This window comes from Blennius ocellaris (genome assembly GCF_963422515.1).
Source record: "Blennius ocellaris genome assembly, chromosome: 1".
NCBI classification, from domain to species: Eukaryota; Metazoa; Chordata; class Actinopteri; order Blenniiformes; family Blenniidae; genus Blennius; species Blennius ocellaris.
In genome coordinates this window covers 35,090,636-35,114,308 of record NC_137650.1, presented here as the reverse complement: position 1 = coordinate 35,114,308, position 23,673 = coordinate 35,090,636, and the positions used below count along the sequence as shown (strand labels likewise).

General features: G+C 43.4%; 1 protein-coding gene across 1 annotated transcript in view; it reads right to left on the bottom strand.

Annotated features, from left to right (window-relative positions):
• Positions 1 to 2,803: 2,803 nt before the first annotated feature.
• The window catches only part of LOC308132573 (CD151 antigen-like), a 32,271-nt gene continuing 11,401 nt past the window's right edge, over positions 2,804 to 23,673 (bottom strand). Inside the window, 6 exon segments of the mRNA XM_080499720.1 lie at positions 2,804 to 2,983; positions 3,492 to 3,518; positions 3,520 to 3,579; positions 3,700 to 3,858; positions 5,373 to 5,477; positions 7,503 to 7,577. Of these exon segments, the coding sequence (XP_080355846.1) occupies positions 2,924 to 2,983; positions 3,492 to 3,518; positions 3,520 to 3,579; positions 3,700 to 3,858; positions 5,373 to 5,477; positions 7,503 to 7,577 (486 nt within the window). The 3' untranslated portion in view covers positions 2,804 to 2,923.

Here is a 23,673-nt window from a genome sequence, read left to right as displayed (position 1 = left end):
TCACACTCTCACCAGCTGTTTTCCTGGAGCCTCTCTGCTGCTGGGTTGAAACCCTGGCGAGCGCTGCCTCCTCCTGTTTGCACCCTGTAACTGCTGCTCTGAACAATAAGTTTGTGTGTGTGCGTGTGTGCGTGTGTGCGTGTGTGTGTGTGTGTGGGGGGGGGGGGGGGGGCGGGGGGTCATTACAGGCAGCAGCTGTTCTGGGTGTTCCTCACACCATCACAGCCTGCTGCATTAGTGAATTGACTGCACTTTATTCCACTAATGCACCTGTAAGCCGCCGCCATCGCGCCGGGCCGCCATCGCGCCGGGTCGCCATAGCATCGCGTCAGGGCCGCCGTTCACACGCCGTCGTCTCCGTGATGGAGAACCTGAGCTGAACCCAGAGCAATGGGGGGGGGTGAAGGACACCGCCACCGCCGCTGGACGTCATTCATCTATCATGGTTTATTTTTTAAAAAGTCAAACTACAAGAAGAAAAGTGGCTCCAGGCCAGCGGGGGGCGCTCCGCCACAGATTTTTTTCCCACTTTAGACATTTTGGCTACTTATGCATTTTGGCTATGTGATTACTAATGTAAGAACAGTTTTTTTGCTATATTGTGGCGGCCTGTTATAATCCAGGCCTCTCACCCAGAGGATTATGGGAAAAGGGGCGGGGTTTGAGTTCTTCCGCACCCGGGCTGTTGCGGGCTTTTCCAGTCGAGTTCTGTGAGTTACGAAATAAAGACGTGTTCCAAGATCATCCTGCCACAATGTCAGCAATTTTATACTTTTTCGACAGTTTTAAGCGATTTTAGCCGTTTGTCCCGTATCTTTTATTTCTTTCTGTAGTTTTAGATTTACCTGTTTGGGAACATTTCTGGCTGTTCTGCCTCGGGGAAAATTTAAAAAACTCTGCCTTGTCTTTGTGGATGGGCAAGATGCACATTTGCGGAACACGATGATGTCATCGCCTCGCCACGCTCTCTGTGATGTCACTAAACAACAACAATGCTGTTCATGCTGCAGAAACTCCCGACGCTAGTCGGTTTAATATGGGTCTATGCTGGATTTCTCAAATACAAGGATGAGTAGGAGTGTTCTCTTGCGTCTTTTTATACTTTTTTGTTGTATTTCTCTAACAGTTACAGCGCCCTCTAGAGGCCTGGCGTGGTACTACATAACTTGAGTCGTGTTCAAGGTGGGAGAGAGACAGAGAAAAAAACTAAAGCTGGTTTTGTCTTGTGTGGACAGAGCCTGAAACACTTTTGAAATAGTACAATTATAAAAACTACATAACAAAATATAAACCTGTGGCAGCTTAAAACGTTCCGAACCAGTTGAAAGCGTCAAAGAGCCGACGTGTCAAGTTCACGTGAACGATCGTCGGAACTGTTTGACTCCTCGTGTCGTGACGACGTGGAGCTTTTAGAGGAGGTCGGGTCGTGTTGATTGAGGAAACTGAGAGAGAAGCCGACGTTCTGGACGTTCGGTACTGCAGGGCGTTTGGGGAGGTTCTGCAGTGTCGCCTGTTTCTACTTTGGGGTTTTGTTTCCGTTTCCTTTGGATTGATTTTTAACGTTCTTTGAGATAATGTCTTGTTTGTTATAATCGCTGACTTGTGAAGAGCGTTATCTCACCTCCGTGGACGCAGAGGTGCACCAATAAAAAAAAATGTAAAAAAAGAGTCAGATAACGGCAGCAGGTTTGTTTTTTTTGCTGAGCGAAGCGAAAAACGCAGCGGAGGCAAAGTGTGGTGTTGATCGATGTTTATTCAAAACTACAGATCGTTCCTGGATTATCACACAGACAGAAATGCAGCAGACGGAGTTCCGTCTCACCGCGGGAAAGATCGTTACCTAACACTGAGAAAACTACCGTCTTGACGACGCGCCTGTTTAAATACATTAACATACGGAGCTGGTCTAAAGGAAAATCAAACAACAAAAATCTTCATTCGGGGGGAAAAAAAAAGTAAGACGTCAGTGAGAAGAGGAGTGAAGAAGGCTGGAGGAGGTGCAGCAGGTCCTGACAGTGTTACAGCAGCTCACGACTTTGGCATTAGTCCATCCAATATAAGGCAGTGGAATCAAAAACCAGGCGTTTTCTTACGAGGAGTATGTTTTTGTCATTTTGCCGCAACGTTTCCATTGGTTTCGGTCGATAATGTGGCTGTTTGGCGCGGCGGCGTTGGAATGTCTCGGCAAGGCTCCGGTCTTCACATCACGGTAGGGCGTTACACCGGGCGTCAAACATATTTTACTTCAAATCGTGAAAATGACGGTTTTTAGTTTTCGAGCGTTCACTATTTTAAATGTAGAAATTCTGCTCTAAAAACACGACGCAGTGCCCCTAGTGGTCGCAGGTGGTATGGATGGGGAGTACGAGTCGCATGATCAGAGAAAAATGAAATATTGTGATTTATAGTGCAGACATTTTTTTTTTTACAAACACCAAAATGAATAAATAATATAGGAACAGTATCACTTATAAACTAGCCAATGCTGGAAGAGGAAAAAAAGCATTGCTACGATTATTATATTATTATTCATTTTGCATAAAAACAAAGCTTAAGGACAAAGAGCGACGGTACGTTTTGACTTGTTTTAGCCACACCTTGGAAAAAACACGATGGCGAGTCATCGCGGCAGAAAACGGCAAAAAGTCACTGCTCGTAAGAAAAAAACCCTGAACGAGTTACAAAACAAAACTAAAGATCATTAATAAAATATAACAAGTGTAAAAAGGCCGTTTTTGCAGCAGCAGGAACGTGGATGTGGGACCAGACGTCCCATGGGGGGGGGGGGGGGGCTGCACACACACACACACACACACACACACACACACACACACACACACACACACACACACACACACACACACACACACACACACACACACACACACACGCACACGCACACGCACACTCACTCTCCTGCGCGTCAGTACGGCTCCGCCTTCAGACTTCGGTAGAGGCAGCAGGTGAACACCATGCCTACGACCTGAGGACCAGGAGAGAAAAGAGCACTGAGCAAAACAGGAGCTCTCCAGGTGAGAGGAGGAGGAGGAGGAGGAGGAAGAAGAGGAGGAGGAGGAGGAGGAGGAAGAAGAGGAGGAGGAGGAGGAGGAAGAAGAGGAGGAGGAAGAAGAAGAGGAGGAAGAAGAAGAGGAGGAGGGAGGAGGAGGAGGAAGAAGAGGAGGAGGAGGAGGAGGAAGAAGAGGAGGAGCAGGAGGAGGAAGAAGAGGAGGAGGAAGAAGAAGAGGAGGAGGAGGAGGAAGAAGAGGAGCAGGAGGAGGAAGAAGAGGAGGAGGAAGAAGAGAGGAGGAGGAGGAGGAGAGGAAGAAGAGGAGGAGGAGGAAGAAGAGGAGGAGGAGCAGGAGGAAGAAGAGGAGGAGGAGGAGGAAGAAGAGGAGGAGGAGGAGGAGGAGGAGGATGAGGAGGAGCAGGAGGAGGAGGAGGAGGAAGAGGAGGAAGAGGAGGAAGAAGAAGAAGAGGAGTGGCTCCCTCACCTGGACGCAGGCGATCCCCACGCCGACGGGCGCCGATGATCTTCAGGTGGTCCAGGATGAATTTCTCCAGTTTGGTGATGCAGCCGCCCTTCAACACAAAGCAAGTGGGTGAAGCAGCGCCGCCGTGTTGTGGAGATTGACGTTGACCCCCTCCTCCCCCCTCCTCCTCCTCCCCCACCCTCCTCCCCACCACCCCCCTCCCTCTCACCTCCACCTTGTAGATGTTGGACGGGTGGTCTCTCATGCCGCAGAACTCGCCGGGCGTCTTGCAGCAGCTGTCAGGAACCTTCCTGCCATTTGCCTCGCTGGAGCGAATCCACACGCTCTCGGCCCAGTCCGACGAACTGTTGCTGCCGCAGCACTTGAACTGACACGGGAGGGAAATGTTGATATTCTCAAAAACACCGCCGTGTGTGTGTGTGTGTGTGTGTGTGTGTGTGTGTGTGTGTGTGTGTGTGTGTGTGTGTGTGTGTGTGTGTGTGTGTATCTTCCACTGCTGAGCTGTGCCTCAATAACCTTTATATTTAAACTGAGCTTTTCTTCACGTCATGAAAACGTCTATATTTGTCCGCTAAACCAAGAAATTAGTACCAAAATGAAAGTTAATTCTTATCCTTGTAGCTGAAACGCGTTGAAAAATGTTTATAAAAATTGGCTGGAATTTAAAAAGAAGAAAAAAGAACATCTTAAAAAAAACAAAAAAAAAACTAGAATGAGTAAACATAGAGAAAAAACATGTTAAAATGGCTTGAATGGATAAATTGTTAAAATTGAAAGAAAAAAAACAGTCAAAAAAGACTAAAAACAAGACAAACAGGTAAAACAAAATAAATTAAAATGTTATTATAAAGCTACAATGATGAAAAAAAGTTTACCTTCTATGTTTTACTAATAAAACTTCATTGCAACTGACAGAGTTTTTATAGAGATGGAAAAACATAAAGTTAATTCTTATCCTGTCGCGGAAACATATGAAAAATGTTTTTAAAATTGGCCGAAATTTAAAAAGAAGAAAAAAAGTGACGAAAGGCAGAATCTTTACCAGTAAACTTTAGGAATTTAATGGTTTTTCTTATTTTTTCACACTCAATAACATATAAACCCTTAAGTTTGAGGAGTTTTTATAGTTTTAATTGACACAATTTGGGCCAAAAATTGTAAAAACTAAAACTTCTGATCTTCTGATAATTTGAGGTGGAATGAAACAAAACTAAACAAAACAAAACAAATTTTCCCGTGACGACATAGATTTGAGTGTTTGATAAAGAATCGCCAAGAGAAAAACACTCCTTCTTCCCGTTAACGACGAGAAAAGAGGCGGGAAACCTTTATGACCAAAAGAGACATTTTTGTTATTTTCCCCCAAATAAAAGTCATTTGGAGCTAAAAAATATGTTGAAAGTTAAACTTAAAGTTTTTGCCAAATCTACAAGAGGTGTCTTGTAGTTGAAGTTCTGCAGGTTAAGTTATTCATTAGGTTTTTAATCGTTTTTGTAGCCGAGTTATTAACTGCTTTTAAGAACAATTTAATGAACTTAGTTTTAACTGTTCGTACTTTTTTTTTTTGTCTTTTCTTAAAGTTTTTCTTCTTTTAATGGTTTTAAACGGCTTTAGATCCTATTTTAAATCAATTGGAGGACAAACGTTCTGGAGTCTCATCCAGGTTCGTGACGTTTTAAGGATTTGTTTAATCTCCTTTTCACGTTTTCACTCCACAAATGAGAGTTTCTCATTGATACGCTGTGAAGTTTAAATTTTTACTCCCTTATTTGGACGAACTGGCTGTTGATTCACTTTGCATCTGGACTGAAATGGTCCCCGTGTGTCCCCAGCGTGTGTCCCCAGCATGTCCCCCCCGTGTGTCCCCATGTGTCCCCTGACCTCCTGCTGCAGCTTGTCCACAGCCCCGGTGATGTGCTCATGGCTTCTCTGCTGATATTTCTGAATCATCTTCTCCCTCAGGTTCTGCTTCAGCTCCTCATTCAACTGTTCAGACACACACACACACACACACACACACACACACACACACACACACACACACACACACACACACACACACACACACACACACACACACACGGAGGGACAGAGACGATGATGAGGACGGAGACGGGGTGAAGGCAGAGGAGGAAGTCGGCTGTTCTTGTTCTTTCTCTTCACCAGTGGTAGAAAACGCTCGCTGAAGGAGCAGGAGGTCGGGGGGGGCGGGGGCGGGGGCGGGGTGGGGGGCTCAGTTTCTATGGCAACAAGCCAGCTGGGAAACCACTGTAAATCAAAGCGTGAAGGAGATATCAAGGGAGTAGATGATGAAGAGAGGAAGGGAGGGCAGACGCAGACGAGAGGTGAAGACAAAGAGAGAAGGAGGAGGGGGGGGAGAAGAAGGAGGAGAAGAAGGAGGGCTGGAGGTGTTTGGCTTTTCATTTGACCTGTTGACAGTTGAGGGTGAGCGCTGCGGCAGTGAAGCACAAGAGAAACCGGGGGGAGGGGGGGGGGGGGTTCAAAATGGCCGCAGGACGTGAGAGCGAGCGGTAAAACACTGAGAAGCGACCACCTTCCACTGATTCAGATCCAAGTACCGTAATGTCCAGACTAGAACGCCCCGTCTGCACAACGTTTCCACTGAAGACACTCGTCTTCACACAGAGAAGCTGAAAACTATTACGTTTTCAGGCCGGGCCACTTGGTGTTTGTCAATGCAACGCTATAAACACTGTCAGAGGGAGGACGCCAACGTTCGTACGGAGACGGCCAAGTTGGATTGTTATTACGGTGACTGTCAAAATAAAGCCACCGAGTCCCAGGAGAGGCGTGACACTCTGGAGGAAAACAGTGTTGTTGTTGTTCGTCTCACTAAGAAAGGTGATGATGGTTCAGCTACGATCGCAAAACATGTCTCCTGTCCAATCATGACTCATCAAATGTCTCTTATCCAATCAGCATTTGTGGACTGTCCAATCAGGAGACATATAATCTCTCCTGTCCAATCAGGACTTATATAACTCCTCCTGTCCAATCAGGAGACATGTAACTTCTCTTGTCCAATCAGGAGACATGTAACTTCTCCTGTCCAATCAGGAGACATATAACTTCACCTGTCCAATCAGGAGACATATAACTTCACCTGTCCAATCAGGAGACATATAACTCCTCCTGTCCAATCAGGAGACATATAACTTTTCCTGTCCAATCAGGAGACATGTAACTTTTCCTGTCCAATCAGGAGACATGTAACTTCTCTTATCCAATCAGGAGACATATAACTTCACCTGTCCAATTCTCTTGTCCAATCAGAAGACATGTAACTTCTCCTGTCCAATCAGGAGACATATAACTTCACCTGTCCAATTATCTTGTCCAATCAGAAGACATGTAACTTCTCTTGTCCAATCAGGAGACATATAACTTCACCTGTCCAATTCTCTTGTCCAATCAGGAGACATGTAACTTCTCCTGTCCAATCGGAGGTCACAGTTTCAGTTTCTCTTGCTTTCAAAAGAAGCAGCAAGATGGTAAAAAAAAAAAAAAATCCCCGTCACAATAAGTCTTTTAACCAGATACACGTCGTTGTTCCACCATTTTGTTATTAAAAATGTTAAGTTTCACATTAAAAGAAGAGAAAATGCGTCATCTGGTTCCATATTTTGGTTCAATTTCCAAAACAGATCTGATCGAAATACGATTTTGTCTTCAGCCAGATGAAAAGCTGCTGGTACTTTCAGTTTAAACTTCCTGTTTGTCGGTGGCGCTCCAGAGGGAGGCGTTCACAATCACATGAAGTGTCCTTGAGACGAGCATCACCGACTTGTCAGGTGCTCGGCAGTGTTTTTACTGTTTACGAGGTTCTTCATGTTTCAGGGGAAAAAACAATGCGATGAGTTGCAATTAATTAGTTGTTTGTTTGTTTTTTGAATCGATTGACAGCACTACTTCTCTGTTATCCAGGTTAATCTCCAGTCTTGCCGTGTTTTGAGAAATACTCTCCCACTAATCTGCGGCCCTGAGGATTACCTGCTGGTAGTAGATGTACGCCAACACGCCGGCCAGGATCTCCAGCAGGAAGATGCACAGTAACAGGACGAAGTACTGCGAAGAGAGGAGAGGAGAGAGGAGAGAGGAGAGAGGAGAGGGGAGAGGAGAGGAGAGAGGAGAGGAGAGAGGAGAGAGGAGAGAGGAGAGAGGAGAGAGGAGAGAGGAGAGGAGGGGAGAGGGGAGAGGAGAGGAGAGAGGGGAGAGGAGAGGAGAGGGGAGGAGAGAGGAGAGGGGAGAGGAGAGAGGGGGGAGAGGAGAGAGGGGAGAGGAGAGAGGAGAGAGGAGAGAGGAGAGAGGGGAGGAGAGAGGGGAGAGGAGAGGAGAGGAGAGGAGAGAGGAGAGGGGAGAGGAGAGAGGGGGGAGAGGAGAGAGGAGAGACGAGAGGAGAGAGGGGAGAGGAGAGAGGAGAGGGGAGAGGAGAGAGGAGAGGAGAGAGGAGAGAGGAGAGAGGGGAGAGGACAGAGGAGAGGGGAGAGGACAGAGGAGAGAGGAAAGAGGAGAAAGGAGAGAGGAGAGAGGGAACATGGTTAGAGGAAGGTAATGTGATGCGGCGGCTCGGCTTAACCCCGCGTTTTCCTCGGCTCCAGCTGCGTTCATGTGGCTGCTTTTAATTTGCAGCCGCCGTGGAGGACATAGCAGAAAATCTCCCCCCGCCCCCCCTCCCCCGCGGGAAATAACAACTAGTAGCTAAATAAGTAAGTGAGAACAAACAAAGTGTCACGGTGGAGCACGGCCAAGGTTTGTCCTCCACGATTTAAAGAGACAGAACATCTTCTGACTAATTCAAGCAGATTAATGAAATAAATTAAAATACGGTTCCACGTCAGATAAACACTGACTGTGCTCTTTGGCTTGACGCTAATTTACATTTTTGTTGTAGCTTTTGTCTTTTTCTTCGGCTTGACTTTAGTTATTCTGTCGTTCCAACGTCAACCTGATAGAATTACTTGATTGCAGGATGATCTCTCTATATGAACATTCCTGTCATTTTGACTGCAGAGCATCAATGCACACAGTGAATGAAAACGTCTTTTGTCAGGAGTAGATTTCAATCAATGTTTGACACATTTTTGAGAAAATTGTGCGAAAAAAAACCCCAAAAAACGAAACATATTTCTGCCATTTCTAACCTCAATAATTATCAGCGAAGGGTGATTGGCTGAAGAAGGAGAACCCTGCTGGTGGAGGCAGGCAGCTGATTGGTGCAGCTGTGTTGCTGCTGATTGACGTCCTTCTTAAAGCCTTGAGAAGCAGAAACACCTTCAGCTGAAGCCCGAGACGTTCATGCTCCCTGCTTCCCACTTCAATACAGAGACTTAATGACTCAGTGCAGACTGTAACCTGCTCTATTGCACTTAGATCCACTGCACCACTTATCACTGTATCACTTTACATCACTTCATCACCTTATGCACCGTATGTAAATCCAATCCTGTTGTTCTTTGTCCATTGTTGTCGTCTACCATATGTTACCTCTTATTTTTAGCCTATTTATTTTTATATTCCTATGCATGCCCCTAAAGCCTTATAGCTTAAAGTTTATAGCTATTTTTATCTAAACCCTGTGTTATATGTTTTATGTTTAATGTTGCACGTCTCACCAAGAAAAATTCCTAGTTTGTGAACCTGTTTACAAGCAATGGCAATAAAAACGATTCTGATTCTGATTCTGATTCTGACTTCAATCGTCTCACGACGACTTTCCTTCTGTTTGTTTGCCGAGGATCGTGTTGCTTTTAATCTTCTGAGTAAAGCCTCTGCAAGAGTCTCCTTTTAGTTTACTTGTTTGGTTATTGTCTTTAAGAATCCCCACAAACCTGCACCGCAGGTCCTCCAGCCAGACCCTCCAACTCCACCAGAACATGTTTAATGTCAGGAAAATAAAATAACTTTGCTTTAAACCACTTTCCTTCTGGTTTTTTGCGTTGGGTCCCCCTCCCCCCCCGTGGAGCCGGGGTCCTGACGGAGACGCCACAGAAATATATTAAGTGAGCAGATATATGAAAGTGTGAATCGCCCGTGGAGTACCACAGGGTTCAATCGTAGCTCTCATTATATGTTCTATTTATAGCCTCTCGCCTGGCCGAGTCATTAAACGGCAGAATGTGTCTTTCACCGGCGGACCTCCCGCTGAGAGCGGACGGCCCGCCGAGCCTCGCCGCTGCGGCACAACGTTTTAATGACAAAGTTACACGGAACTTAATAAATCAAAATGTGAAATAATTAAGTTTGGTGGCTCAGAGTGCCGACGCCTGCATGGACAAGCTTCCTCGGCGAACATTAACGTCGCCTGTGACTCAAACTTTTCTTTATTAAACCCGTCACCCAGGCCGGTCAATCTCCAGAATGAAATAAACACTATCCACTTCTGACCTGGGAAGTCTTCGTGCGTTCATCTTCTCCGGTAATTTTTCAGCTTCGGCTCCATTTTGAAAAGTGATTTTATCATTTCGCTAGTGTCTTTTAAAGCACGTCCAGCCTTGAAAGCAACTCCATTAGTCTGCAGCAGAGAGCGGAGGAGCCGCCGTGGAAGGAAGGAAAACAGCCCCTTTTATAATCTAGACCTTTTTTTTTTTTTTTTTTTTAAAGCGTCTAAAAAGTCCATTTACACATTTACCTCGTAGTAATCCCCGATTGACGCAAATTGTTTTTTTTTTCCTTCTGTGTGAAATCACTTTGTAAAAAGCTTTTTAAGGCCAACTGCTGGAGTTCAGGTCCATTAACATAATCAAAGCTGCAGCAAGCTGCCAAATCCATATTTTAACATACAAAGTCGAGCCGCAAATTGTAAACAGGATCGTTTCTCTGGTTCCTTGGAGTGTCGCAGGTTTTGACGTGCGGCTTCTCCAGGAGTTGGCAGGTTTTTCCCCTCTTGGGGCCTGTGAGGCGTTTGTACCGGGAATAAAAACGGCACAAACTTAAATTCACTGTTTATTATTAACACGACACCTTATTCTCAACAGAAGAAGAAAAGTGTATTGAAACATGGATTCGGTAAGAAGCCGATATCCGGGCTTTCCACACGGACATTTGGTGCCGACGCTGCACGTTGCGTTCGAGTGCGCTCAGAAATATGAACTTTTTCCAACGCGCTCTTTTCACTTTGGGTGTTGTCAGTGGCTGATCCAGCCTAAATGTTATTTATCTCACTGCGTTGTTGTTGTTGTTTAGGTGGTAAAGAGCTGCTACATCAATGTGTATATACGATGTGAGTAATCTATTGTTAAAGAAAATGAATTATTGTGATGAATTATACTTGAGCCACTGAAATGCACTTTAAAGAATGTCATGTATATTTATATTACATCAAATCTCATAACTATATTTTATACTGCTTAATGAATTAAATATCAGCATGATTATTTAGGCTTAAATGATTAATTTAGAAATTGGTGATAAGTTGATTGAAATAGTTTGTATTTTAAAGTAAACGTATTTAATATATTGGATACTTGTTGAATTTACTATAATTGTGATGCCATATTTCTGAAATGTTGTTGATTGAAGTGTTTATTATATTTTGTATAGTTACACTGGTGTTTGTTTGTTTAAGGTTTTTTCACCTGCATAAAATAAATGAGGGAAAGAAATTAAAAGCCTCATTATTTGGGAGTGAATCCCAAAGGGAGTGTGAGAAGCGTGCACACACGACGCCAGGACGTAACACACATGAATGAGGCCAAACATGGCGTTTCGGTCACACAATCACCCAAAGCAATCTCTGGAAGATGTGCTGTAGTATCTGGCACCTCTTTTCTTTTGTCTGGACCAAATATTCACCTGCTGAATAAGACATGGCGCACACTACCAGGTGGGACAGGGAAGGGGTGACAAGGGTTAATGGATTCAATGATCAGGGGTGGCCTGGTTGTAAAACGGCCACAGGAGGTGAGGAAGCCGACGTTCAACAGCAGCACATTAAAAAAAAGGGCATTTCAAGCGAAGCACGTTATAATGAAAGGTGTCCCTGTCCTGTGGCTTAATGCCCCCGAGTGGATTTATCTCAGACTGAAACTACAACATCCTGAGTGATTCTGGCACGAGGACACGCCCTGCGCCTTCACTGACTTTTATCATCTGATTCCTGGAGGGACGACCTGCTTTTTCATGCCAAGTGCGACGCAGCGCCTTCCCTCCTTCGGAATTAAAGACAAGAAGAGATATTGTCGGAGCCAAACCTTGACCTAAATTCCTGCTCTATCGCACAGGAAGGAATCCGAGTGGCTCAGTGGAGTTTGGTTTGATTACGGTCTCGGAGTGAGTCTGAATGCTGAGTTGGACTCCAGGATATCGTGATGCTGCGTTGATGGTTTGCGGAGAACACAATGCCACGTCCTTCTGTCTCGTGAACCCCCACGGTAGCCGTTTCAGATCTATTTATTGTTGCGCATTAATGCAAATGAAGCCAAAAACCCCTGCTAAGTCGTGATTGGTGAACACCACTGAGACTCCGCACAGAGCCAGATCTGCTTCTGCTGCTGACTCAGCAGATATCTGTTTAACTAGCACTGCAATGGAGCCAATGTGGAAAGGTTTCACTTCAGAGAGGCCAGTACTGACACATTCTTTTTCCACGGAAACAACAGAGGGTGAAGATTACGTAACATTCCAGGTGGAGACGTTCAATCCAGCTGTGACCGTCATGTTGGGTGACGACTCACTAAAACCTGCTGAAGCGACTGAGATTATTCAATATATTTTCATACAAGCGTTGTCCTCCGGCCTTCAGTCTTCATATCTGTCAGGGGCAGAACAGTGAGTTTGAACAAAACCACAATGAAAACCAACTGAACTGAATATGAAGCGAGGAAAAGGCCAGAGACACGATGGAGACACGTGAACATTCATGTCCTCAGTCTGAAATGCTGCTCTTTTTTTTTTCATTTTTGGCCCCGATTACGCCACACAAAAACAACCAACAGCACCCCCTGGTGGCCCGACATGAAAACTACAGTCCTTTTCAGCAATTCTGACCTTTTCGTGGAAACGTACGTCGTTTTCAAAACGTTGCCGTCTCAATATAAAACTTTTCTGCCATGAAACCACCGCGTAGCAACCGATAATTTAAAATTGCCCAATGAATAATTTTGGCTATTTACGATGTAATAATAAAGAAATGAAAGAATTCTCCCCCGGGATTGATAAAGTATTTATATTCTTCTATATTCAAGTAAGATTTTTGAGGCAATATCATAATGACCTTTTCCAATAATTTAAAAGATATTAAAATATTAATACAAGTGGTGATTTAAAAGTGTAATGCGGTAACTCATAAAGCTAATAATGTAATAATACATAAATAGGACTGAATGTAAGATTTTCTTAAATCTGAGGGAAGAATAATCATCGTGTCAGTGCTTCAGGCATCAGCAGCTCCTTTTTAAGACCCCATGAATCTTCTGAATTATTATTATTATTTCTGGCACCTGAACACCCACAATGGTTTATCCGATATATCAATATCTCTCCTCAGCTCCACCTTGACCCTCTTCTTCACCTCTTTCCTTCACCGCCCATTGTTCTCGATGCTCGCACCCAATTCGAGGGACGGAACACTAACATGACCCTTATTCTGAAAGGTCCACGGACTACATATGGGAAAGAAACGAATATGAACCGCGTGCATGACAATTACTGTGATGACATCCCTCCGTCCATACAGACTCTCGTTTGTCCAGGTAGGAGGCGTGTCGGTACACGTTAGCGTCAAGCAGAAAACTGCCCTCGGGCGAGGAAAGGGACATTTATTTCTGTCGCACTATTCAGACACAAGACAATTCACAGAGCTTTACAGCAAAATGAAACCAAAGCATTAAAATAGAGGCGATTGGGAATATAAATATTAAGTGATTAAGGTTACAAAATGCATCCAAAGAAAGGGATTGAAACGGCATAAAAAGGAGAAATCTGAATTAGAATAAAAGTGATAAAGTGTGTAAAATCTATTGTGTACGTCTGTACAAACCCAAACAACCTCAAGATGTTGGATATTCAAATATGAAGTTTTCCCATTGTTGAATATGAAGTTGGCTAAAGCTTATCAATTAACATGAATCATAGTCGAAAGCTTGTGCAAATAGTGTGGGAGCTAAGTTCAGTTTATGCTCAAGTTAAATATAACGCGTATTTGTTTGAAAATTCACGTTGATTGAATTTACAAGTTCATAGAAAGTTGTTAAAGGTCAGCTAAGATTCACTGGATGTTTTGTGTTTATTTGGAAAGTATTTCGCTATTGATAACTGTGAATGTGAAAAATGTTTCTGTCACTTTAAGAAAGAGAAGGACCTGCATGTTGGAATATTCACCTTATTCCGCCCCACCCACTTTTACTTCTGTCCCAACTACTGGGAAGACTTGCATCTAAAATATCATATAAGGTATGATATTTTGCGCAAAATTTACTATTTTGCGCCAAATGTGCTATGATCATGTACACCAATGAGTAAACGATGGATTGCTTGTGTTGATAGTTTGAAAACGACTTTGAGGTGTTTATAGAGCCAGTCAGATTGCATCCCGACCTCTTCACTGAGGAGAGCAAAGAGCAACAATCTGGAGGATTCTTCAGTGTGGAAACACAATATTCCATATAGAGCTGACATTATTACAGACTACAGTCTAAATCAGAGTGTGTCCAGTGCTAAATGCTGTCATTATAGTGCCGCAGCGCGGAGTTGGCAGTGTTTACAAGACGACAGGCTAATGTTGCTAACTAGTTAGCTTCCAGCCAGTCTAGCGATTCTTAAGCCGCGTCTTGCTTAGGAAATTAAGGAGTCTGTTAAACAAACCCAGCGACGAGAAACTACCCAAAACATGCTTTGTAAAGATATGCAGCATGTCCATGTCGGGAAATATTTAGCTGCTGCAGGAATAGAAATAAAGGTAAACAAAGGACCACAACAGTCAGACCTCTTCTTCTGATGTTCAAAACAAAGCTGCGACAGAGTTAGCTTCCTTTTGTCCAGCTACTATTAAATTAGCTTTAAATTGGCAACAATTAAACAGACTGGAATCGCAAATCAAGTAGCGCGGAGCTAAACCGGAAGTGCACATGGCGCCGCCCACGCTAACTTCCGGAATAAGGTGAACAGCGTGGAGGTGAATGCAGTCAGGTGTGGAAATAATTACCGTAGCGTTATAGAGTTTATTGTTTAGGAGAACCTAATTTTGGAAACTTCCTGTAAAATCGATGAACAAGCCTGGATTAAAGACTTTGTTTGTTTTTCCTTTTTACATCAGAGTCCCAGGGAAGTTTTTCCTTTTTCAAACTAAAGGTGCAATATATTCCACAAGTCATCACAAAAAAGAGTTTGAAGCCCTAATTTAAGAGAGTAGCGTTTGTCAAGGTGTGGCCCATGAGGCTCATTGTGTTTTTGGTCATCATCCCCCCCCCCCCCCTGTTAGACAAGCCCCCTCACTGCCCATTTTTAAAACTCGTCTTAAAATCCATTTTTATTCTTTGGCTTTTACCTCAGCGTGAGACTCTGCTCTGGTTTTAGTGCCTTCGTTTTTCTTTTAACTTTTTATGTTTTGTTTATTGTTTTACCATCTGATTGTTTTTATTGTTTGAACTTTTTTATTGCTTTAAAATGTTTTTATTTTGCCTCTCATATTTTTATTTCAATGTACAGCACTTTGTCTCAGCTACGGCTGCTTAAAGCGCTTCATAAATAAAGTTGAGTTGAGTTTAAAGGACGTCAGTTATGATCGACCACGACTCAGTCTGAAGTTCTTCCGTTGAATTTCTTTGGCGGAGAAGAAAGAACGACGTTGTAAATCCAGCTCCCTCTGACCCACCTTGGCTGACGGAGGACTGATTTTAAATCCGACTTGACACAAACCCCATGTCCTGCAATGACTCAAAAAGCAGGGACACTATCCACGGCAAGGTTTCTGAAGACCTTCCACATTGACGTAGCGTCCCCTTGCCACCACGGCGTTCCTGAAGCGACCACACACGGTGATGTGTGACGGAGAACCTGTAAGTTGTGGAGTAAAGATCGCCGCGCCGGGGATTACTGTCTGCAGCCCAAATCCCCGTGATCTCTGGCCCCGCGCTCTTTCACACTCATTTCAGGCCCGAGGTGCCACTCTTCTCCCGGGAGCCTTCGGGTCAGGGTGTAATTACCGCCCCCAATGACTGTCTGCCGGTTGGCGCGTGAGGCTTTTCTTTAGCGTCGCGATGTGCGGCGGCGTGCGGAGGCAGCGTGGCTCAACGGCACTCTGTTTCCCCCGCCGAAGAGAACGTCTCACGGTCAACCTGCACTCGTCTCACGGAGGCTGTTAGAAAATATTTCAACAGTTTCTTTGGCCTTTTGTGTCCTTTTATAGCACACAGCTTCTTTTTTTTTTTCTCTCTCTCTTCTCCCCAGAGTAACTTTTTCTCTCTTTCAGCTCTACACACCTCCGCCGCCGCAGTGAAGTGAACATAAAGGAGGCAGATAAAACTGCAGCGTGGACACACATTTGTATGCAGGTCATTGTTCCACTGTGGTTCTATTTCAGACTTCATTAGAAGTGCCTTTACAATTACTGGGCGAAGACGAGAGTCACGCCGAAGGTGACTTTAATCAGAGCGGCGACGACGATTGAACATGCGCTGCTTCTTGAAGGGACCTTTTCGCCGTATATATATATATATATATATATATGTATAGACCTCACCCCCCGTGAATGACGGATCGAATGATCGCCTCACTAAATGACAGGGTTTTGGTGAACGAAACAGGAAATACGACACATTTTATACCAAAAAAGTGAACGAGTGCAATGACGAACACATTCATTAGTTGTGATTTTTGTCTGGAATGATTTGGCGTCCTTGTCCCTGGTGTCGTATTCGTTCGTGGGCCTCGTTTAGACGACGTCTGAAACGCTGTCGTTTTCACGACACACCTCTAGTGGGTGCTGTTTATAAAATATATAAAAGATCAATCTAAATAGGCAGTATCATGTTCATACATACTTTTAATGGATTTTGGATGTATAAACACAAATTATACACAATATTATATAAATAATTAGGAAATTATCAATCATTAATTTATGGAAAAGGGGCGGGATTAAATAAGTGTTTGTCACTTCTTCTCACTCCTTTTCGAATATGTAGAATGTAGTCCAGAAGAGTGGAATAATTCTTTTGCATTATGAAATTGTTTTATATGTAAGTGTATGGATATGTATGTATGCGTATGTTCGTATATATGTGTATAAATATTTATATATGGACATTTTAATATCCATACTTGTTTACTTAATACTTCAATCAATCAATCAAATCAAAAACAGTCAAATGACTGTGAGGCGCTCCTTGTAAATAACTAGGGATTTGGGAATAACAAGCCTCTGGTTGCTTCACCCTTCAACCTGATTTCTATGTAATCATCCTGAAAAAACAAAATACAAAAAACAAAAGTCTGACGCGTCCAGATTGCTCCAATTTGAATCTGTTGTGGTGGCGGATTTAGTCTTAGTCCATATAACCAGGTGAGTTTGGAATGAGAAGCAAAACTATCAGTCAAATTCATAATGGAATAAAAATGATAGATATGCGCTTTTGTTTTTCAGAGGATTTAAAGAAAAAAAATCATAAATAAAAGATGTTGGAGACGCTGTAATTGGTTAAAAATGGTAATGTTTGGGAGACGTCGCAACATGTCATTTTAATGGTTCTCCTTATTTGAATGAAATAAAGTCAGCATTACACGCACACACACACACACACACGCACACACGCACACACAACTCTATTATGTTCTCCATCTTTGGCAGTCTCTTGCGATTCTCCCTCCCTGCTGACAAGTTCATTCCTTGGCCATGATTCATGGCTGTAATCTCAAAATAAATAATAAATAAAAATCCAATGAAGAAAAAAAAAAAGGCACACGAGAAATTTTATTAGATAAGAAAATTGCAAACAAATGCGAAGTGAATTGGAAAGAGAATAAAGGAGGAGTGAGACAACGACCGACTGAACATCAGAAGGAAAAGAGGAACGAGTTCACCGCTTGTCCTGAGGTTTGCCGTAAAAAACTGTTTGATTTAAGTTAAAACCTTTAAATCTATACTGTTAAGTTTTATTTCTTACTGTGGTGCAGCGTCGACATGATGAAATGGGCTTTTCTATTCTGCACGTTTTCACAAACTCACCCTGACAGCTTTGAGGCTGACGCTAGTTTTCTAACGCCAATATAATTTGTTTTAAATAAAAAATAAAAAAAAACTTGCTGGTCCGGCTGCATTGGAGCCTCTTTGGGCCGTTTTTTTGTCCTGCGGGTCTGATTTTTGACACCCCTGCTCCATATTGACGAGTCAGCGTTTCTGCAGGTGTTTGTCTTCACTGTCATCGTCGAACAGATCAGAGGTGGGGGGGAGAGATTCCTCAGAGGAGGAGCATTAACTTTAATAAGCCACGTTGACAAGTGGTGAAATGTCTTTTAATGTCAGGCTGACTCCCTTTGCTATGAGTCGCTTTCAACCTGGAGGAATGAGCTTCGTGCAGACAACCGTGTTTATTAGCGGTAGCATAAGAAGTACCGGGAAACTAAAGGTCCCAGTACAACTTAAGCAACTTCATCTGTTCTTCTGCTCCGACTCATCAGCATAAAATACAACAACTCCCTCTGACCACGACGGTAAAGACGCTTTTTAGAACTTTTATTGACGAGCTTCGGTTCCAAAGCGATTAATGAGTGTAACAGCAAACGTGCAGAAACGTGGCGGGAACATAAAACTGCTTTGTTGATGAGCGTGCACGTTTCATCTGCTGTCGGTTTGCTGACCTCACATGAACCCTTGAAACTGGGAAATAGGGGGGGGGGATTCCTAACTGGTAATTCCTACAGCGACTGGTAAATATCACCAGATCCCAGCGGGGAGGTTTCAGCCGGATGAGCTCAAACTGAATGAACAGTTGGGTTTAAATCGTATAAAAGGACTCAATTTGTAGAGAATGAAGCTGCACACAGTCACACACAAATGCTAAATGTGGCTGGGAACGATTTATTGTCAAGGACCAGAAGGAAACTATGATATTTAAAGGGTAGACGATAAAAAAAAAAAAAAAGTAATAAAACTGGAGGAAAGGGACTGAGGCTTGTAACGAGGACGGCGCATGATCTCAGTTTCTCCACAGGTGGATCCAACCTCTGCTGGAGCCACTTTCCGTTTGGCTCCGTCATCTGGAAGGGGAGGAAAGTTTCTCCCTCCTCTGCCCGACTCACTGAGGCCAATTCATCCTCCATAGGAACAAGAAGAAAGTTCGGCCGAACAAATTGACGAAATGATGAAAAAGCTCCTTCTGGATCCGTGTTTTTCAACGTTTTTGAGCCAAGGAACACTTTTTTGTTTGGAAAAATCTGGAGGCACACCACCACCCGAAAATGTTTACATTTTAAACTCTGTAGCTGTCACGGGGGGGAGCCGGCGCGTGGAGTGTCCTGAACCCAAAAGCAGACCTCAAGCAGAAAGTTGTTTGCAAACAGGGATGTTTTATTGAGGGAACAGGGAAAGGGGAGCTGGAACGGTGACGGGACCCGGGGAACTCCGGGGAGCCTCTTGGAACCGGGACGAGACCCGGGGGAATCTCCGGGGGGGCCTCTTGGAACCCGGACGGGACCCGGGGGAATCTCCGGGGGGGCCTCTTGGAACCCGGACGGGACCCGGGGGAATCTCCGGGGGGGCCTCTTGGAACCCGGACGGAACCCGGACGGGGAACTCTTGGAACCGGGACGGGACCCGGACGGGGAACTCTTGGAACCGGAACCGGGACCCGGACGGGGAACTTCTTGGGACGGAACCGGGACGGGACCCGGACGGGGAACTTCTTGGGACGGAACCGGGCGTCGGAACAGGAACGGGAACCACCCCGGGGAGGACACTCACTCCCCGGGGAGGACAACACCGACTCACCTGCGGCAGCAAGCCAACAGGAGACCCGGGGGAACTCTCCACACGGTCTGAAGACTAGGCAATCCTCTGGCACCGGACCCACCTCACTGCAGGGCTTAAGACTGCTTGACAATCAATTAGCTGATTGCCTGCAGGAGTGCCAGAGAGGATCCGGTGCTGGAGCGAGGTCTGTGACTCCTGACAGTAGCCTCTATTAACAATATAAAGTCATTCTCATCAACGTTTTATCAACAGGAATCAAGTAAATACAAAAAAAAAAGTATTTCCAAATTTCTTTTTTTTTTATTGTGACTCCGTCAGTGTGAAACCTGGACCTGATGGATGAAGAGCTGAGATCCTGGTTCACATTCTTCCTTTTCAAAAACGTCTCCATCACTGTCACTGACACAGTACTTTGATACAAGATGGTAGCAGGAGGTGGAGATGAACCACACTGACGTCTGTCACTTTACATTTCACCTGCAAAGTTCTGTGCTGCCATCTAGTGGTGAAGAGTATTTATACGTGATTACTCTGCAACAGCAAAAAAAAATTTGAAAAAAATGTGAAATTGGATAATTTCCCACGGCACACCTGACTGGATCTCGCGGAAACACCAGTGTGCACACTGCACTGTGCACAGTGGTTGAAAAACACTGTTCTAGACGACCAAATTATTATGGGCTGTTCCAACCGTCCTTGTGGAATTCAATTAGACACATTGAATTTTTACACACTCAATATCTTTAGATGTTGAAAAAAAAAATCAGAAGCAAAAAAAAGATACGTACTTGAAATTCGACAGCTTTTAAAATTCAAAGTCTGATTTTGATGGTAAAAAAAATCAGAGTTAGAAATTCGAATTCAGAATCTGATGGCACAGCTTTACTTCCATACTCGTCTTGCCGTCTTTTTTCCCCTCAAGTCTTCCTGACCTCCCTCGCCAACGTCTCCAGCGTCGTCACGAGGAGTCCGACACGAGTCTTCCCTTTAATCAAGAGGCAGATCTGTCCCGAGACCTCGTGACCTTTTGGACGTGCAAATTCCAGCGACTCGCCATGGAAGACGAAAAAAACAAACAAAAAAAAAAAAGCAATCATTCCACCTCTTTCCCACCTAACCTCCCCCCACCGCCCTTATGTTTGCCCTCTTTAACAACTTCGATAGCATCTCTCCTTGCCGACAAGTTCATTCTTTCCCGGTGATTCATCGCCCTAATCTCCACTCCTCGGGACGCGGCGAGAAAAACTACACAACGCAGAGGAGGAACGGCGGCGCCCAATTCACACGCGAGCGCTTATAAATCAAATAATCTGTGGAAGGCGGGGATCTTCATCCATCTCACGGATCTATTTCACTTAGAATCCGTCGAGAGCTTTAAAAAACAAACAAACAAAAAAAAAAACAACCAAGGATTCCCACACAAGCTGAGAACCTGCAGACGAACCCCACGTTAACTGATTAAAATAAACATTAAAAACCAACAGAAAACGTGTTTTCCTCAGGTTCCTGATCCCCCGGGGGGGGGGGGGGGGGGAGTAGCACATCTAACTTGAAGTCTGACGCCTCAGAAAAATAAAGTTTAAAGGAAAGACGGGTAAACAATGAAAAATGTTCGATAAGGAAAATTCACTCAAAGATAAATGAAGAGAAAATAAACAGAGAGTGATGGATGCTTCGCCACTGCGTTGTTCTGGATTTACCTTTTGTACGGAAGCTGATAAATCAATAAATACTTTGAATTCTAACGTCAACACATCTTTTTCACTTTTTTACTTTCCTTAGTAGCTGTAAATTTAACTGTACGTACGATACGTCTTCATTCACTTAAAATCTACGGCTACTTGAAACGTGAAGAAAAAAAAACCAAACTCCAACAGTAATAATAGTATAAATGTGCTTTTTTTCCCTGATTTCTTACATTAAAGCAGGCATCAGTGAAAAGAAAGTTTCCAATCAGCAAGAAATGCATTTATGAATTTTTTTATCTTTATTTTCACACTGGAGCTTCAGTTGGTGTTAATTTTGCATGAAACATGATCAGAAGTAAAGCGGCTGTGACTTTCGCCGTCTTGTAAGTTGACTGGTTGCTATAATTGATATTTACGAGAACAATCAGAGACGTGATGATGTGTTCGGGTTCACAAAGTCGCGTGACAATAAGTGTTAAGATGCTAGTCGTTGGTTGTTCAACAGTTTCTACGAACAATATGGAAAAAAACGACAATTTCTACCATTGTGGGAAAAGTCATAACACACAAGCTCAGAAATTACAAGTCGAGAGAAGAGTTCAACCCTCGTGTTCACTTTCTATCACCGCATTAAATGATTTACTGTAATCTTGTAAAAACGGAATCCTGCTTCCTGTGCGTCTGTGGAAAAACGTCCTGAAACTGTTGCTTGTTGAGATCTTTAGTGTAAAAAAATAAGCACTGATGACTGTTAATCATGAGATTATATGAATTTAGTGAAAGTGATTACACAACGTATTGCACTCTAATAATGACAAATGTATTAGTTTTGGTAATAAGGGGCACAAACACACACACACACACACACACACACACACACACACACACACACACACACACACACACACACACACACACACACACACACACATTAATTTCCATTCATTTGGTTTGAAGCTTGTGCTCATCTGCCCATGTTGGCCATTTCTAACCTTCATTTCCATATCCAGCCTCCTCGCTCAGGGTTTTGCACGGTTGGTACGTTTCATAACCAGAACTCCTTTCGATTGAACAAAAATTCACCGAAAGCAGTAACAAAACAAAACAAAATCAGGCTTTGCACTCTTATATTACTATCATTACAGCCCCCAGGACCTCTGCCAGACTAGATTCAGCAGAGAAGATTAGCTTCTCGGTCATAGATATTGAAACTATTACATAACTACTGAAAGTTATTAAAGAAAATGGGCCGAAGCGCTCGTTCATTACACATGTTTTTCACACCTCCGACCATTCATCCATCTTTTATACCACTTCAGTCACCTCTGGTTAGCGGGGGGGGGGGGGCAGGTCACCACAGGACACAGTCACATTTAAACTTACAGGCAGATTTAGAGGCGCCAATTATCATAAAATCCACTGTTAATGGTGTGAGGGATAAAATCCATGCATGCACCGGGAGACACAAGGAAAGGAGGTGAGAGTGCTTAGCCAAACACCGTTTGGCTTCTTTTCACTTCAATAGAGCCATAAAATAAACATAAATCTCAGGGTCCTGCGCATAAAGACGTCATGGTGCCACAAAGCAGATAAAACACTCGTATCACCCAGTTAGTAACTGGACAATTGGCTCAGTTCTAACATTTTACCTTTCAGAGACAAAAAAGAGTTTGTTTACATGACAACGGTGCGCAAAGCCACTGAAAACACAACTTTTTGAAAGTGCTCTGACTACGTCTCCATGGAAACGGGCTTTTCTTAATGCTCATGTACACCACTGTCTTAGTAAATAATTGTTCTGCACATGTAGACAGACAATAACAACAGTACTTGCCTGCAGAGTATCATGATTCCGAGTCCATATTCTCCTCGACCTGGTAGTTTTATTTTGACAGTCATCATAATAACAATCCAACTTGGTGTAATATATTCCCATTGATAATGTTTATAGTTTATTTTCCTCTGTGATCATGTGCGTTTTTGTGTTTTTCCAGTACCAAAAAAAAAACAACCCCAACAGCACCACCTCGTGGCCTGACATGCAAACTTCATCGTTTCCATGGTTTTCAAAAACGTTGCTTTGTAAACTCGACATTTCTCTTTGAAATGTAATATAACTGGGACCTCCTTTTGAAAACACTTGACAAAATATGTCAGCCATAAATGTTGTTCTTATTTATTTTATTGCTTTTTACGCGTTTGTGTATTTCTTTTTATTCTTTTAAATTGTTTTATTCTAATTTGTATTTTTTTTTTAATGTGTTTGTAGTTTTTAATCTGTTTTTATTTTTATTTATGGTTTTATACTTATTTAGTGTTGGAGCTAATTTGCATTGTTTTAGTTTTAGTGTTTCTATGTGCAGTCTCGTGTGCAGCACTTTGGAAATGCTTTGTTGTTTAAATGCGCTATATAAATAAAGTGGATTGGATTGGATAATTAAGGCTACAGATCAAGCACAAATGTGTCATATTCACCACATCAGTAACCAGAATCTGCAAATTGAACCCCAATAGATGTAACAACAAGTCTCTGTGCATTCACATTTGGCTAATCAGATGGATTAGTGCA